This window comes from Peromyscus leucopus, chromosome 12 (genome assembly GCF_004664715.2).
Source record: "Peromyscus leucopus breed LL Stock chromosome 12, UCI_PerLeu_2.1, whole genome shotgun sequence".
Taxonomy (NCBI): domain Eukaryota; kingdom Metazoa; phylum Chordata; class Mammalia; order Rodentia; family Cricetidae; genus Peromyscus; species Peromyscus leucopus.
In genome coordinates this window covers 76,199,320-76,216,644 of record NC_051073.1, presented here as the reverse complement: position 1 = coordinate 76,216,644, position 17,325 = coordinate 76,199,320, and the positions used below count along the sequence as shown (strand labels likewise).

Below are 17,325 nucleotides of genomic sequence, written 5' to 3'. Positions count from 1 at the left end.
CCTTGGAGCTGGAGTTACAGGCATTTGTGAGCTGCCCCATGTTCATACTTGGATCTGAACTCTGGTTCTCATGATTAAGAAGTCTTAACCACTGAGCCATCTCTCCAGCTCCTCTGTCCTAATCTTACTGGTTTGGGATTTATTTTGTTCTTATTTTCTAATACAGTGAATGCATTTTTATTTATTTGAGAGATCTCTGGTTTTTAAATCTAGGTATTTATGGCTGTAGGCATTTCTTTTAAAACTGCTTTCATTGTATCCAATTACATCTGGTATATTTTGATTACCATTCGATTCTAGGAATTTTAAATTCCTGGTGATCACTTCTATGAACCATTCATCATTCATTGGTGTGCTGGTCAGTCTCCATGAGGGTTGTTTGTTGTTGTTGTTGTTGTTTTTCCTGAAGTTCACTTTGGTACCGAGTTCTTGTTTTAGTTCCTTGTGATCAGACAATACAAGAAGCACAAATTGATGGATCCTGTTTGAGTCTAATATGCTAATCTGCATCTTTTCATTGGAGAATTGAGGCCATTAGTGTTTATCAGTTGTTGAAAGGCATTCATTAATTCCTTTTATTTTGTTGCTTTTGTGATGTTTAAGACTTTTCTGCTCTCCTGCTCTTCTAGTGCGCTTTATTCTTCTAAATTACTTCATTGATGTGTTTCCTTTTCTCTTCAGTATAAAGGATTCCTTCAGGTATCTTCTGTAGTGTGACCTGGGTGGTCATGAATTCATTTGGTTTACATCTAGCATGGGAAGTTTTTTCTTTGTCCTTTGTTCTGGTTAGGTCTCCATTGCTGTGCTGGAACACTGTCCGGAAACAACCCGGGGAAGGAAAGGGTTCATTTGACTCAGGATAGTAACTCACTGGGGGAAGCTAAGGCCGGAGTCTGGAGCAGGAACCAGAACAGAGACCATGGAGAAAGCTGCTGATGGACTGTCTTCCTCTGCTGCTTTGCTTAGAGAGCACAGGCCCATCTCCCCAGGGACGGCACCACCCACAGCGTTTTGGCCCTCCTGCATCAATTAGCAATTAGGAAAATGCTTCACAGACATGCCCAGGGAGCCATCTGACAGGCAGTTCCTCAGCTGAGTCCCTCTTCCTAGGCATCTCAAGTTGACAAGCAAGATCAGCTGTCATGAGCCCACTCACTCCTTGTCATCCTGACATACAAACATAATCATGGTTAAATATTAACTTTCCTCTTATGGTTTGTATTCAGGAAATCATGTTAATATTAATACCACAATATAAAGCACAACCCCACCAGTTTAAAAAAAATCCAAATTCTCATTGAAAGAAATCCAAAAATCTATTAACTGTGGGTACCTAGAAAATCCAAAATAAGTTATATACTTCTTAATCCAAGAAGGAGGAAGCAGACCACAAATATAATCAGAGCAAAGCAAAACTCAGATCCAACAATGTACAAATGCTTCCTGTCTGATACCTCTGTAGAGATTCGCCCCTGGTCTTCTGAACTCTGATGGGCATGGGTAGCCCTACCTCTCCAGTTCTGCCATCCACAGTACACACAGCTTGTCTCCTTGCTCAGGCCAGTTCCACCCCACAGCTACCTCTGCTCTCGATGGTCACCTGTGGTCCAGGCATCTCCAGTCTGCTGAAGTCTCCATTGCAGCTGAGGCTGCACCTTCAGCCATGGCCTCCTGGCCTCTCTCTTCAGGAACTAACCTTGCCACATGGCACCAAGCCTCAGCTGCTCTCCAGGACCTCTTCAGTCCTGGACCTTCTGCTGCAACTGAGGCTGCCCCTTCACCAATGGCAACCCCTGGCCTCTCACAGTGCCAGGCCTCCGCTGCTCTCCATGACCCCTTCATGCCTTCAGAACCAACACCATGTAAAAGATACTTTGGCATTGCGGAATTTGACTTCCAGCTTGAGCTGCAGCCTTGGCTCCCTGGACCTCGTCTTCTGTGTGCTGACCCTGAGGAGATATTTCCCAGAAGATTTCACCACAGCAATGCCAGTCTCAATCATTGTCTGAGTAAAGCAAAGGTTTCCTTTCATAGATTCTTAATTCAAAACACCACACAAGTGGCGTGGATAGTCTTTGAGGGGTCTCACACCTCCCTCTGGAGCTTCACAAGACAGGCCTCCATCACTGGTGCTGCTTTCAGCCTTCTTGTCTTCCTGCTCCCACAGAACAGCCCATTCAGTTGAGCACTTAAGGGCTTTCCCAGCCCCAAGTTCCCAAATCCCATAAAACATCAGGCTCATCAGAGCCACAGCTCTCTCCAGTGCCAGCGTCTGCTCAGTTATTTCTGACGCCGGGCTAAAACACTGATTAGAGGGCTGGAGAGATGGCTCAGAGGTTAAGAGCACTGGCTGATCTTCCAGAGGTCCTGAGTTCAATTCCCAGCACCCACATGATAGCTCACAACCATCTGTAGTGAGATCTGGGCCCTCCTCTGGCCTGCAGGCATACATGAAGACAGAACACTATATACATAATAAATAAAATAAAAACAAAACAAAAGAACACTGATTAGAACCAGCTTAGGGGAAGAAACCTTCATTTGGCTTACAGGACACAGTCTGTCCTTGAGGGAAAGCAAGGCAGGAACTGAACCAGAGGCCACATAGGAACACGGTTTACCGTCTTCCCCTGGCTTGCTCAGCTGCCTTTCTTAGACAGCCCAGGCCCACCTCTGCTGGATGGTACCTTCCACGGTGGGCTGGGCCCTCCTGCAACCTACATCAATCAGCAATTAAGAAAATAGCCCCATAGACATGTCCATGCGACAAGGTGATGAAGACAATTCAGTTGAGGTTTCTTCTTCCCAGGTGTGTCAAATTGATAATCAAGATTAGTGTTCAGTTTAGGCTTTTCTGGAAGTAGTGATGGGGGTTGGCAGTTATTATTTCAGAACGTGGAACACACAGTTGCTTGCCCTTAAATTTTAGTGTTTCTGTTGAGAAGTGTGCATTCTGACGGCTTTGCCTATATGACTTAGTACTCATCTCTTGCAGTTTCCAGTATTCTTTCGGTGTTCAGGATGCTATAATGTGATTTGGTGAAGTCCTTTTCTGGTCATGCCTGTTTGGCATTCTGAATATTTTCTGCATGGGGATGGCTATCTTTGTCCCTCGATTTCAGAAAATTCTACTACGATTAAAAAATTAAGATTTATTTTATGTATATGAACATTTTGCTTGCATGCATGCATATGTCCCCATGTGCATGCCTGGCTTTCACAGAGGTCAGAAGAAGGCATCACATCCCCTGGAACTGGAGTTACATGTGGTTGTGAACCACCATGTGGTGCTGGGAACTGAATCCAGCCCTCTGCAAAAGCAACAAGTGCTCTTAACTGCTGAACCATCTCTCTAGTGCCCCCGATAGAACTTTTTTCTCTGCTATAACTTTATTGACTATATTCTCATTCTCTTTCTCTCTCTCTCTCTCTCTCTCTCTCTCTCTCTCTCTGTGCATACATGCATACACACACACATTTATGAGGTCCAGAAGTCCATGTGTTTTCCTCAGTCTCCCACCTTGTGTTTTTGAGGCAGGGTCTCTCATTGAACTTGAAGCTTGTTAGTGGGCTAGACTGGAAGACCAATGAGCTGCAAGGATCTGTGCTTGTCCCACATTCCGGGGTTATAGAAGCATCTGCTGCACCTGGCTTTGATGTGGATGCTAGGCATCCAAAATCAGTTCTTGTGTTCCAGCTGATACCAACTGTTTGCCTACATGGCAGATACTTTATTGATTGATCCATCTCCTCTGCCTGGTGTATATTTTCTGTGTCTTTAGTTTTCTTTTTCTTTTGTGTGTATGATGTATAACTTTGTTCTTGTAATGTGTCCTGTAGATCTTCCATGTTCTATTCCTACTTTGTTGTTTTATTTTCATTCCTGTCTGAATGTTTGAAGTCACCCCCCACCACCCCTTTCTCAGGCCCTGAGATTGTCTGCTGCTTGATCTGTTTGTGAGATGCTCTACTGAGTCTTGATTTGTTGAGCTCTTCATTTCTAAAATTCTGATTAGATCTTTTTCAGTATTCCTTACCACGGGTGAATTCCTCATTCCTATCCAATGCCATCCTCCTTGTTTTATTTAGCCTTTAATTTGTATTGCTTTAAAAAAAAATTTTTTTTTTTTATTTTATGTGCATTGGTGTTTTGCCTGCATGAGTGTCAGTGTGAGGGTGTCAGACCTTGGAGTTACAGACAGTTGTGATCCACCATGTGGTTGCTGGGAATTGAACCCGGGTCCTTTGGAAGAACAGTCAGTGCTCTCAACCTTCGAGCCATCTCTCCAGCCCTTGTATTGCTTTTTAATTCACTCAAGACTTTGTGTTCTTTGATTTCATTGAGCATTCTTATAATCATTCTTTTGAATTCTTTGTTATTTTGTCTTATTCACCCTTGGTGGAATCCATTATTGTGGAATTAGTATTCCATGCTGTTCTACACTTGGTCTTTGCATTTATCTATGTATTATGGCTATGTTTGGCCAAAGTGTTCCCACAGAGAAAGGCACAAACTGAAAGGCAGTGTTCTGATTGCTTTCTGCTCCTGTGATAAACACCACAACCAAAGCAACTTAGAGGAAAGGGCGCATTTCATCTCACACGTCCAGATCATAGTCCAGGACTGAGGGAAGGCAGGATAGGAGGAAAAGGAGTACAAGGCAGGAACCTGGAGGCAGGAACTAGTCAGAGACCATGGAGGAGTGCTGCTTACTGGCTCGCTGGCTCGGGTTCATGCTGAGCTTGCTTGCTGCCTTCCTTCCTTTTTTTTCCTTCTTTTTTTGAGATTTTTATTTCTACTTATTTTCTGTGTGCGTTCAGTGTCTGGGGAGGCCAAAAGAGGGTATCACATCCTTTGGGGCTGGACTTAATGTGAGCTGCCTGTCCTGTGGGTGCTTAGAATTAAAACCTGGTCCTTTGGAAGAGCAGCCAGTGCTCTGAACTGCTGGGCTTCTCTCCAGCTTTCCTAGACAGCCCAGACCCGCCTGTCTAGGGACCATGCCTCCAACCATGGATCGGGCTCTCCCATATCAGCCACCAGTCAAGAAAATGCCCCACAGACGAGGCCACAGATCAGTCTGACCTAGGCAGTTCTCCAGTTGAGATTCCCTCTCCCCAGGGGACCCCAGTTTGTGTCAAATTGACAATAAACACTAAGCAGTGCAGGCAGAGTGAGGAGAGAATCCCAGAAAAGAGAGTTTCAGAGCGAAAGTGTAGCCCAAAGGGTCAAGGGAGTTCAAGGAGATGACGTGTGGAATTCTTAGATTTGACAGATGTGGATCCTAGGAAATGGGTAATTACCAAGGGCTAAGACGTTAGTCCCGCCACGACTCAGGTTGGTTTCCATAGACACTCGTGGTTTGTAAACTCACCCTGCACCAGAGGTGAAGCTAGGATTCTAGCTAAAGAAGGCGTGAGAGTCTATCGGGAGCTTGGGGAGACTCTTCCTCCCACCCCTAGCTCCCATGGCCAGAATCCAGAATTTCCTAAAGCATCCACTGTCTAGAAATCTTAGCGTGGTTAAAAAGGAACACTAATTCTGATTTACAGTATGGGATCGTTCTAACTTTGCGAATTGGTAATGTGACCCCTAAATTAAGGCAACAAAGCAGGGTCTCTTGAAGTACACTGTGGAAGGAAGCTCATGACAGTATCGAGCCTTAGGTCTCCCAGTGACTCACTAAGTGCACCATTAGAAAAAGCCCTTGTCTTTTCTGTTGCCTGCAGGAACTTGTGTCCCTGAAGCCCTGCAAAGCTGCTGAGCTGGTTGCTACTCACTTTTCTGGACAGATTGAAATAGTCATTGGACAGCTTCAGGTAAGCACTGTGAGCAAATGATGGAAAAGGGCGGCTTTGTCTGAGGGCTTCTGATTGTAGTTATGGCCTAAATAGTTGCCAGATAATAGTAATTTTACGATGTGCCATGTGTGGTGTGTATGTGGTGTGTGTGGTGTGTGTGGTGTGTGTGTTGTGTGCTGTGTATGCGTTGTGGGGGTGGGAGTAGCTGTGTATTAATCTTTGAGTATTGAAATAAAGGAGTTCATTTTTGGATAACAAATACTGATATTAAAGAAGCATCTTTGAGCCGGGCGGTGGTGGCGCATGCCTTTAATCCCAGCACTCGGGAGGCAGAGGCAGGCGGATCTCTATGAGTTCGAGGCCAACCTGGGCTACCAAGTGAGTTCCAGGAAAGGCGCAAAGCTACACAGAGAAACCCTGTCTCGAAAAAACCAAAAAAAAAAAAAAAAAGAAGCATCTTTGAAGCTCTAAACTACACTAGTCTAGATATCATAACCCATAGAAGATCCCCCCATTTTCTTTGTCTATAGGACCCACAGCCCTATTCTATTGATGGTTCATGTTACTTATGCACTTTGCCACCTTCAAGCTGAACCAGTGGTGACGTTTCAGAGTTTCTCAAGGAATAGCTTCTCTAGACGTGGCTGCCTTCATGGAGAATGCTGAGGAGCTCTGTGTTGCGTGAGACCCTGCTGTTGTTCAGTGTTGACCACCGCAGCGCCGGTGTTGAGTTGGCTGATTACCGTGATGATCAAGAGAGAGCTAGGCAGTAGGTAGGGCAGCACGGGGGGCATGCGGTACCCCCCACAGTCCTCCCGTGCAGCAGCAGTGGTCCGGAATAACTGCAGAAAGGCAAAAGGAAAGCTTGAGCAAGCTGGGAGTGATGGGAGACGAGGTGGGATTCATTCATTCAGCCCCACTCCGGAGCACTCAGTGGTCGGCTTCCAGGAGCGCAGATGCACTCATGTGGCTGTAGTGTAACGCTGTGGAGCTGTGCTACACATCCACCCAAGGGACCATGGAACGAGAGAAAGGATGGGGAGGGGTGAGGAAACAGTTCCCCGAGCTGCCAGAACGAGGACAGGAGTCTGATTTGCAAACCGAACCGGGAAAGGCTTTCTTGATAAGAAGGGCTCTGGTGTGGAAAGACGGAAGGACACGGCGCAGCTCTTGTGTTCAGAGGCTGGGCCAGTCTGTAGGAAACATGAGGTAGAAGGCGTGGTGGGTGGGGGAGCGGCTTCAGTGCAGTGAGAAGCAGTGTTTTAGAAGGTGTGAGCTATGACGATAGAGCCCAGAAAATATAGATGGGGCCTGAGCTGATTGTGATGTTAAGACATTTATATTTCTCTCGTGTTGGAGGACTACCAGTGGTCTAAGCAAAGGCTGGCATCATTAGATCCACTTTATAGAACATTAACTGGCAAAGAGCACACACGGAGCAGTAAGCACCTGAAAGGCAGAGGCCAGGCAGAGAGGTGTGACCAGGACAAAGCCAGTGGCAGTGGAGGAGACGGGTTCCAGATGCATTTGTGCACTTAGAAAGGAGCTCGATATGTGGGAAGGTTTTCAGTTGTTCCGAGGTTATCCATAATAGGTCTACTACCTAGCTCAGAGATCCATCCATTAATTCAGTCAGTGCTGATGCTGTGGCCAGAAACTTCAAGTGCAGAGGAGGACATCCAAAAGCTGTGGGAATGAGGGAAACTTGTGTGTGGTTTCTGCTCACAAAGAAGACAGACCAAAGGGCAGTTACAGAATGGTTGGGCTAAAGTGATGCTGGAGCCCATGAAAGGACCCACGGCCAGGCTGCGGTGGTAATAACTGGGCTGGAATGATACTGGAGCCCAGAGAATGGCACATGGCCAGGCTATGGCGGTAATAACTGGGCTGGAATGATACTGGAGCCCATGAAAGGACCCACAGCCAGGCTATGGCGGTAATAACTGGGCTGGAATGATACTGGAGCCCAGAGAAGGGCACATGGCCAGGCTGTGGGGGCGGCAAATGCTTCTGTTCACACCGCTCAAACCCAGAGCTTCTCTCCTCTTTAAAAAGCACGTCTGCTAAGTCTTGCTTGTTCTGGTGCTTCTGGAACTGTCTTTGAAAATGTAAAATTAACAATGACAGGATCCCACCCCGACCCCCACCCATAGGAAGAGACAGAGGGCTGTTGAGTGAATATGATTCATCAGTCAAATAAATAAAAGCTGGGGAAAATAAAAAGGCGGCTGTGTGATCGGGGCTTGTTTGTTGAGTCCTACGCAGTTCTTTTAAAGAAATTGTATTTTACTGCCAAGTTCTAATGATCATATAAACCCCACACAGCTCTTATGTAGTTCCTTTACTTTTAATGCAGTTTGCTTCTGAAAAATAGTCCCTAGAACTCTTGGAATGAAAAATTAGCCAGAATATTAAGTTATAACCAGGAGGAAGTCATGTAAAACAAAATAAAGCAATATAGAGAAGACAGGATATGAAGACTGATGGAGACTAATGACTATATGTGAGTCAGTCTTTTTAAAAACTGGCATATATTTCTATCCTTGTATATATACATGAATAAATACGTGTGTGTGTGTGTGTGTGTGTGTGTGTGTGTGTGTGTGTGTGTGTGTGAGAGAGAGAGAGAGAGAGAGAGAGAGAGAGAGAGAACGCGAGGGCGCGCGCCTTTCCGGTGTGAGATCAAACCTTAGGTCTTGTGCATGCTAGGCACAGATTCTATCTCTGAGCTGCATCCCTAGCCATAAATATATTTAAAAACCATATTTAAAATTATATTATTTTCACTTTGGATGCTCCCTGCTTGTTACAGAAGAAACTTGAATACGTAGAAAAAATTAAAAACTTATTTTTGTGTAGGCTTCAGAACTTTGAAACTATAAATATGTGGTATAAGAAGTTTAATCTCATTTAATTGTCACTGCTCTATGACAGAGGCAGGGGACTTACGGCTGGAGTTTGGAGGTGATGACAGTAGCCACAGAGCAGTTTTGTTTTGTCTTCACGTAAGGAAACTGAACGCTGAGTCACATAGTCATATAGCTAATGAGTATTGGAAACAGAACCCAGATTTTCTGGTGTACTAACACTTTGAAGTTGTGGTTGATTCGTCCCAGAGATGATGAGTGGGTTTTGGAAGTCATTGTTAATTTGGACCTTAAATATTCCCCCAAGTCCCCCCACCGTTAATTGTCTCACAGCAGGCCCTGTGAGAGGCAGAGGGCAGGCGATCCAGGTTGAGACTCTCTCTACAGCCCAGGTCCCCTGTCAACAGCAAGGTCCGAGCACTGGCCGCTTGAGTCCCTTGTGCTGGGGCGAGCTTGCTTGGGAAGGGTCTTCACTTGAGGTAGTGGTGTGTGTGTGTGTGTGCGCTTCCACACTCAGGTGACGGTGACTGGAGTCGCTGAGAGTCTGCAGCACCGAGGTGGGAACCAGGCTTCATAGCAGCAGTGTCTGCACACTGAAGGGGCCGTCTAAAGCATCTCACAGCTTTGGAAATTCAGTATTTAATTGTACTTTTTATTTTCTATTCAGAACCAGGTTTTGCTTTTCAAATTTTTGAGGAGTCTTCTTGACCCAAGGTATGTTAATAACCTTTGACTTTCATAATACACACGTGGAAGGATGGAAAGAAAGAAACTGGAGTTAAGACACGGGCCCTTGGCATTCAAACAGTAAATGAGGTCTTTATTTTTAGTACAAGAAGGAGTGATTATAACACAGAAATCTGAAAGCAGATGTGAGCTAGTACTTTCCTTTCCATTCGATCGTGAGCATATATGGTGAGTTTTCACTGGTGGAGATAAATAGTGAAGCCCTACATGTAGACTGTCCATTCGGGAAAGATCCTTTCTATCCTAGGTTTTCGCCTATTCCTTATTCTGTGGTGCATATGGGGGTAAACATCTAGTTCCTAGCCCATCTGTCAACTTATCCACCCTCACTTGATATGTTTAGTTTATATTAACATCCTGGGAGTGTAGGAAGGGCAGTTCAAATGTAATTTTCAGTTACTGCTCTAAAAATAACCAAACCACAATGAGACAAACCTCAGGAGTTTGGAATTAGATGGAATTAGCAATGGATACGTGAGTAAATCAGGTCCACACGTGAGATCCTGAAGTTAGATTGTGACTGCGTGGAATGTGCTGGGAGTTGAGCGTACTGACAGGTAACATCCTCTGAATCGCTGTCTTTGGTTGGTGTGTGCTGGTTACATCAAGTACTGGAATACAAAAGGTACTGTGCACATACCCCATGCCCCTCTTCCTCCCCTCTCGTTATCCTCTGGTCCTGGGACAGTTTTGCTCCTACGTTCTTCTCACCCCTACATACGTGATTTATGCAGCTGTCTTAATCCAGCACCCAGGAATAAGAGAAAAACGTGCAATGTTTGTCTTTGAGACTTCATTTGCTTAATATGATGCTCTCCAGTTGCATCCATTTTCCTGCAAATGACGTGATATGACTTATTCTTTGTGCTGAAAAATGGTAGTGTATATATAAACCACGCTTCCTTGTCCATTCCTCTGTGGCTTGACACCTGGATTGGTTCCGTCACAGAGCTGTTGTAAATACGCTGCAATAAACGTTAATGTGAAGTGTCTCCAATGTGTTGACTTGGATCTGGGTCACATGGTGTCTGAGATAAGGTTCTATTGCTGTGATACCAAAAAGCAAGTTGGGGAGGAAAGGGTTTATTAGGCTTACACTTCCATATTGCTGTTCATCACTGAAGGAAATCAGAGCAGGAACTCGGGCAGGGCAGGACCCTAGAGGCAGGAGCTGATGCAGAGGCCATGGAGGGGTGCTGCTTACTGGCTTGCTCCTCTTGGTTTGTTCAGCCTGCTTTCCTATAGAACCCAGAACCACCTGCCCACGGATGATTCCAATCACATTGAGCTGGGCCCTCCCCCATCAGCTAATAAAAATGCCCTACAGGCTTGCCTACAGCCTGATCTTATGGAGACATTTTCTCAGTTGAGGCTCCTTCCTCTCAGATGGCTTTAGTTCAAGTCAGGGTGACATAAAACTGTCCAGCACACATTAAGAGTATTTTTAGTGCTTATATGGCAGGACTAGTTTGTACTCCCCTCAGCAGTGTATAAAGCTTCTCTTACATCCTCATCCTTAGCAGCATTGGCTGTTTCTTGCCGTCCCAATGATTGCCCTTCTAACTAGGACAAGACAGAATCTCAATTTATTTTTTTTTTTTGTTGTTTTGTTTTGTTTTGTTTTTCGAGACAGGGTTTCTCTGTGTAGCTTTGCGCCTTTTCCTGGAACTCACTTGGTAGTCCAGGCTGGCCTCGAACTCACAGAGATCCGCCTGACTCTGCCTCCCAAGTGCTGGGATTAAAGGCGTGCACCACCATCGCCCGGCTACAATTTAATTTTTATTTACATTTCTGTTTCCATATATTTATTGTTCTTCATTTTGAATTCTTTGTACGTTCTACATATGGCCCATCTGTCAAATGTATAGCTAGCAGAGCTCTGCCTTTCTATAGGCTGTCTCAGTTTGCTGTGCAAAAGGTTTTTTAATTTCAGGAAGTCTGTTTGTCTGTTGTGGTGCTGTTTCCTAGGGACTGGAGTCCCATTCAGAAAGGGCTAGCTTACACTGACCTGTAATGTCCTCCTCTTCGCACTGCTGCCCTTAGTCAGCTTTAACACTCAGATCCTTTGGCGTTGGTTTTTATGCAGGGTGAATGGGAGGGATCTAGTTTCATCCTTCGACATCCAGATCTCCAGCATCATTTGCTGGTAGGAGTCTTTGCCGCAGTGTGTACTTTTGATGCTTCTGTCGAAGACGGGGGACTGTGCTGTGTGGGTTTGTATGTAGACCCTCCCCCACCCTGTGCCTTTGTCTGTTTACAGCCGCACCATGCCGTGTTTGCTGCAGTGCTAGTACAGCCCGATACCAGACGTGGTGAGAGCACCATCGTCGTTCTTTTCCCTCCAGAGTTAGTGGTCTTGAGTGTAGCCTGTGACTTGTCTGAGGTGGGATCTCAAAGAGTTTTAATCTGCATTTCCCCAGTGACTAAGAATGTTGAAGACTTTTTAGAATGTTTGTTACCTATTTATAGTTCTTTTGAGAACTGTTTAGTTCATTGGCCCACTTACTGATTGGCAGTTTGCTTTTTTTTTTAATTTTTGCAGTTTTAAAAGTATACATTCCAAGTATTAATCCTGCCTGATGTATAGCTGGGAACGGTTTTCTCCCATCTCTAGGCTCTTTTTTCACTCCACTGATGGCTTCTTTTGCTTTTTGATTTCATGTGAAACATTCTTGGCTATACTATGTCAAGATGTTTCCTCTATATCATCTTCCTCCGGTGCCATTGTTTCGGGTTTGAAATGAAGTTCTTTGATCCACTTGAATTGCCTTTGTCAGGGTGAGAGATACGGATCAGTTTCGTTTTTCTGCAGGAGGAGATCCGTTTTTGCCAGCACCCTTTGGTAAATGGGAAGGCTTTTCTCCAGTGTGCATGCCTGTGCAGGTTTGTTTCTGGGCCCCCAGTGTGTTCTGTTGGTCCACACGTCTGTTTTCCCGCCGGTGCCATGCTGTGGGTGTCACTAGAGCTCCGCAGCATAGTTAGAGGTCGGATACTGTGGGATCTTGGCAGTGCTCGTTCTGCTTAGGATTGTTCTGGGTATCCACAGTCTTCTGTGTTTCCATATGAATTTTAGGGTTTCTTCTGGTTCCGGAGGTCGGTGGAGATTTGATGAAATTACATTGAATCTGCCATGCTTTTGACAATATAGTAATTTTTTTTGTTTTGTTTTGTTTTTTGTTTTGGTTTTTCGAGACAGGGTTTCTCTTGTGTAGCTTTGCGCCTTTCCTGGAACTCACTTGGTAGCCCAGGCTGGCCTCGAACTCACAGAGATCCGCCTGCCTCTGCCTCCCGAGTGCTGGGATTAAAGGCGTGCGCCACGACCGCCCGACCTTATAGTAATTTTTATAACATTAGTTCTATCAGTCCCGAAAGGTGGAAGGAATATTATTAATCTTTTCTCTTTTGGTTAGCTTGACTAAAAGTTTGTTGATTTTTGTCTGTCTTTGTGTTAGACCAGCCCCCATTTTTACAACCAGGGTACTTTTGAGCAGGGAGAAGTGGGAAAGAAATATCAGATAGAAAGAGGTACCTGGATGACGAGATGAAAGACAGAAAACACAGGATAGCCTCGGGAGGGCCTGGGTCACAACCCACCAGCCCAGAACTTTATTCAAAAGGGCTTTTTATAACAATGCCAAGGGGTGAGGCAAAAAGACCTCCCCCTTGCTAGATATAGCTAAGAGTAGACCCTTCCAAACACCTGATACCCAAGCCCATCCTCTTATGCAGTCACTATGAAACTTTGGTGGGCTCCAACATGTCTTAAAATACAACAACAGCTGGGTGGTGGTAGCTCATGCCTTTAATCCCAGCCCTCGGGAGGCAGAGGCAGGCAGATCTCTGTGAGTTCGAGGCCAGCCTGGGCTACAAAGCGAGTTCCAGGAAGGGACAAAGCTATACAGAGAAACCCTGTCTCGAAAAACCAAAAAGAAAAAAAAAAAAAAAGGGTAAAAAAAAAACAACCAATTCTGTTTCATTGATTCCTTGTCCTTTTATCCCCACTTACATTTCATAGGGCCTTAAGGTACATCATTAAGTTATTTGAGATCTCTGTTGTTACAAACTTACTTATGAGCAATACATTCTTTTAAAAAATATTCTTTGATGATTTCATATATGCATACAATGTGTTTTTGTCATATCTACCCTGTCCAAATCCTTCCAGACCTTCTCTACCATGTACCCCTTCCTACCTCATGTTCCCTCCTGTTTTTCTTTTTCATTTTTCTTTTGTAAATGCTGAGTCCCAGTTAATACTGCCTCCACATGCGTGGGTGTCAGGCCAGCCATCCCCTGGAGCCTGGACAACACACCAGGTTCCACACCTTTGGAGAGAGCTGATTCTCCTTCCCCCATCAGCCATCAGCTCCTCAGCTGGGGGTGGGGGACTTCATAAGCCATCCATGCTGAAATGTTAGTTGGCTGGATCGTGTGCAAATCTCACTCAGACAGTCAGGGCTGCCCTGGGATCCTGAGTACAACTGTCCGGGAGACAGTCTTTGCCTCGGTCTTTCCCTGACCTCTCTGGCTTTGCGATCTCTCTGCTCCTCTCTGAGTTTCCCTGAGGTGTTGGGTGTGGTCCACTGGGTAGTCACTCATTCTCTGCTCTTTGATCACTTGTGAGCCTCTGTATTCACCACCATCCAAACCAAAAAAGCTCCTCTGCTGAGGGCCAAGAGCTGCCCTCGTCTGTGGGCACAAGCTTAAGTATTTAGAAGGCAGTTTGATGCCATGTCCATTAGCAGAATAGTAGTTTCTCCTGTAGGGCCCATGAGGTCAGCTGCAGGCAGCTGGCCAGTCATGAGCTCCCTTTGGAGGATTAAAGGCATTAAATCCACTCTAAAAGCAGATGCTTACCCTGTAACCACTACTGTACCAATAGGCATCATTTTACCATGATGGTCAGTCATTATTGTAGCTCCAAGAATTCAGTTCTGGGTAAGACCATGTATGCCTTCTCTTCCCAGTGGTCTGCATAGCACCTTCTGGGACTGTGAAAACTAGCCAGCAGGGGAACTTCCAGATCAGTACCAGCTTGATTTCTCGCCATGAGCCAGTGTGTGCTAGCAGTCTTCAGCAGACTGACAGGGCTTTCCAGATATTTTTCCAAGTGCCTTTTGCCCTCAACGGTGAGAAGCCAACCGTCTGGACTGGTCTCATTCATCTCTGGTGACGAGCCTACCATTGCATGTTATCCTTTTTAATGCCTCGTGTAGGTTTGGAGGCAGTTGCCCTCTGCTGTTTGCAGGTTCCCTGGGATAAACAGGAAATTCAATTCAGAGGAAGGACATGGAAAAAAAGAGGGACATCCAGCATGGAGGCCAGTGACAGTAGTGTGGTTACTCACATGCTCAGCGCCATATAGAAACATACATACACCCTTCAAAGTAAGGAAGGCGAGAATGAGAAGTGCAGACGGTTTTTAGGGAGGTGCTAAGTTATTGTGGGATTCATTGGGGTTCCAGATTGTATAATGATACATTATTAGACATATTCTGGTCTTTAGAGTAGATGGTGGTTTATTATAGAGCCAAATGGGACAGCAGTGTGTGACAAGCATCTGTCCAGTCTGTTGACGACTGCACCGTCTCTTCCTCTGAGGAGTTCGGCTAATGAGGATGGGCCCGAAGGGATTGTTTCCTCCTCAGTAGACCTGAGGAAAGGGTGCACTAGCCATGGTGGGTGTCAGCGCTTCAGAGGACCTGCCTTTGGAGGGTGTTCTCAGAGGCCCGCCACGGTGCCTGCTGACTAACCTACAGATCTACTAGACTCGGGTGGCACTAGGAAGTCTGAAGTTCAAAACCAGGGAAATACGGAATGGCAGGAACAAAAGCACTTCACAGGTAGGCAGATCAGCCCTCCCTGCAGCTCTCCGGAAGCCGAGTCTATAATGTTTTTGCCTTTGTTTCTTCCTTTTCTGTTCTTAAGAAAACAATTTAAAAACTTCCAGCCCTCCCATTCCTCCATGCAAACACCTATCTATACAAGCATTCTGGAGAGCAGGGAAATAAAACACTTTGAGAGATGAGGGTAGCTTGCTTGCTTGTATGTATCACAATAGAATGACCTTTGGCCCAAGTTAATTGGATCCATATATATGTGTGTGTGTCTTATGCATATTTGACTTAACAGTACTTTGAGCTGTTTTTAATTGGTGTATTCTGTAAACAGCACTTTTTTTTTCCAGGCAGAGTTTTTCTGTGTAGCCCTGGCTGTCCTAGAACTCACTCTGTAGACCTGACTGGCCTCAAACTCACAGATCCTCCTGCCTCTGCCTCCAGAATGCTGGGATTAAAGGTATGCACCACCACATGCAGCTGTAAACAGTATTTTTAAAGGAACACATTATCTAGCTGAATTTTTAGGTCTTTTTTTCTTTACCTAAATCCTTTAAGTTATCTTTATTATATAATAACTTTGTGTCAACTTAAATGACCCACAGAGATACTAGTGTCACATGGTGTCTGTTCCTGGAAAGATTTCAATAGTTGGAGGGATTAACCCTCCACAAACAGGTACTTTTCTGCATAGAGGCATCCACTTGGGAGAGAAGGGATCTGCATTCTCTTCCATTTCTCTCCTCTGCCAGCTGCTGCCCAGGGCCTACTGACCACCAGTCCCTGCAGGATCCTGGCAGACTGGCATGTGTACAGAGGGCACACTTGATGGATGCCACAAAAGGACACTGGTGGCCTTTGTGAGGACATGAGCTATGTAGAGTCTAGAGAATGTGCAAGTGAATTTATATTCAAAGCTCTTCCTCAGTGTGATTTTCCTCTGAATGTTGATTTGGCTTTTGTTAACAATATCTTAGAGGGCTCTGAAGTATATAATAGGGCTTTTTCTTGTGGGAAAACTCGCACATCAAATGGCATGTTGTATTTTTAAGTCTTCAATCAAGATAAAGCAAAAACTGAACATTAGTAACTTTGCCAAGAAGCAAAATATAGATTATGGAAATGGTTCTGGGTTGTCACTGGATTTGTCAGTATTTCTGTGGACATCTTTGAAGGGACATCTTAAGATACCAAGTCTCAATGTTGAAATGGGGGCACCTCAGAATTAAAGATTAGGACACAATAGATGCTCTTGAACTTTTCTGTATAAAAATACAGCCCTCTTGAGTGAGTCCCCAGTGGGAAATACGTTTGTCAGTGTGACCAGCCTTGTCTCCCCTTGGCTTGTATATTGCCCGAAGTCCAGCTTCAACATTTTAAATTGCAGATCATCTCCTCGCCTCTCTCTCCTCATTCTCCCACCCCCCATGTGTGTAACCTACACACATTTATTTCTTCATTCAGTACTTACAGGAATATTGCTGCGGTTACTCTGTTTCTAGCTCAGACCTTTCCCTTCACTTTATTTCTTAGCAAATGGCTTTATCGACTCATTAAATCATTTAGTAATTTTAGCTGAAGCCTGCTGAGCTTGGTGATTGGCATGGGAGATCAGCTGGAGAGGACAACAGAGCCCTGCCATCGAAGAACCCCCTTTACCGGAAGGTCCAGGCCGATGTGCAGGTAGTTATCCTGGGCTTCGGTAGGATCCTCCGAGATAACCTAGTTTCACTTTCTGACCCACTGCCGTTCCATCTTCTTAGTTATACCACACAGAATCAGACAGTCCTTAGAATCTACAAAGCCAGCCATGGCAGTACCTATGTGTAGTGCAGGCTACTTTGGGGGCCAGGGCAGGAGGCTCACTTGAGCCCACAAATGTGAGACCAGCCTGGGCAGCCTGGTAAGAGACCATATCAAAATAAGCAGTTGAAATCTACGAACTCCCCTCTCCCATGTCCCTTAAGTATGAGATGCTATGTACACACCCTCATCTCCCGCGTCCCGCCTGTTTCCACCTCAGTGACAAAGCATGCACTCGTCACCCTCCTTTCTTAAAGTTCTTTTTGTTCCCA

General features: G+C 45.2%; 1 protein-coding gene across 7 annotated transcripts in view; it reads left to right on the top strand.

The window, feature by feature from the left end:
- The window catches only part of Vps8 (VPS8 subunit of CORVET complex), a 237,908-nt gene that overhangs the window by 134,144 nt on the left and 86,439 nt on the right, over positions 1-17,325 (top strand). For all 7 annotated transcript variants that reach the window (XM_028859198.2, XM_037209870.1, XM_028859197.2 and 4 more), the window contains 2 exons: positions 5,728-5,817; positions 9,334-9,380. In XM_028859198.2, the coding sequence (XP_028715031.1) occupies positions 5,728-5,817; positions 9,334-9,380 (137 nt within the window). The remainder of the gene's footprint in view (positions 1-5,727; positions 5,818-9,333; positions 9,381-17,325) is intronic.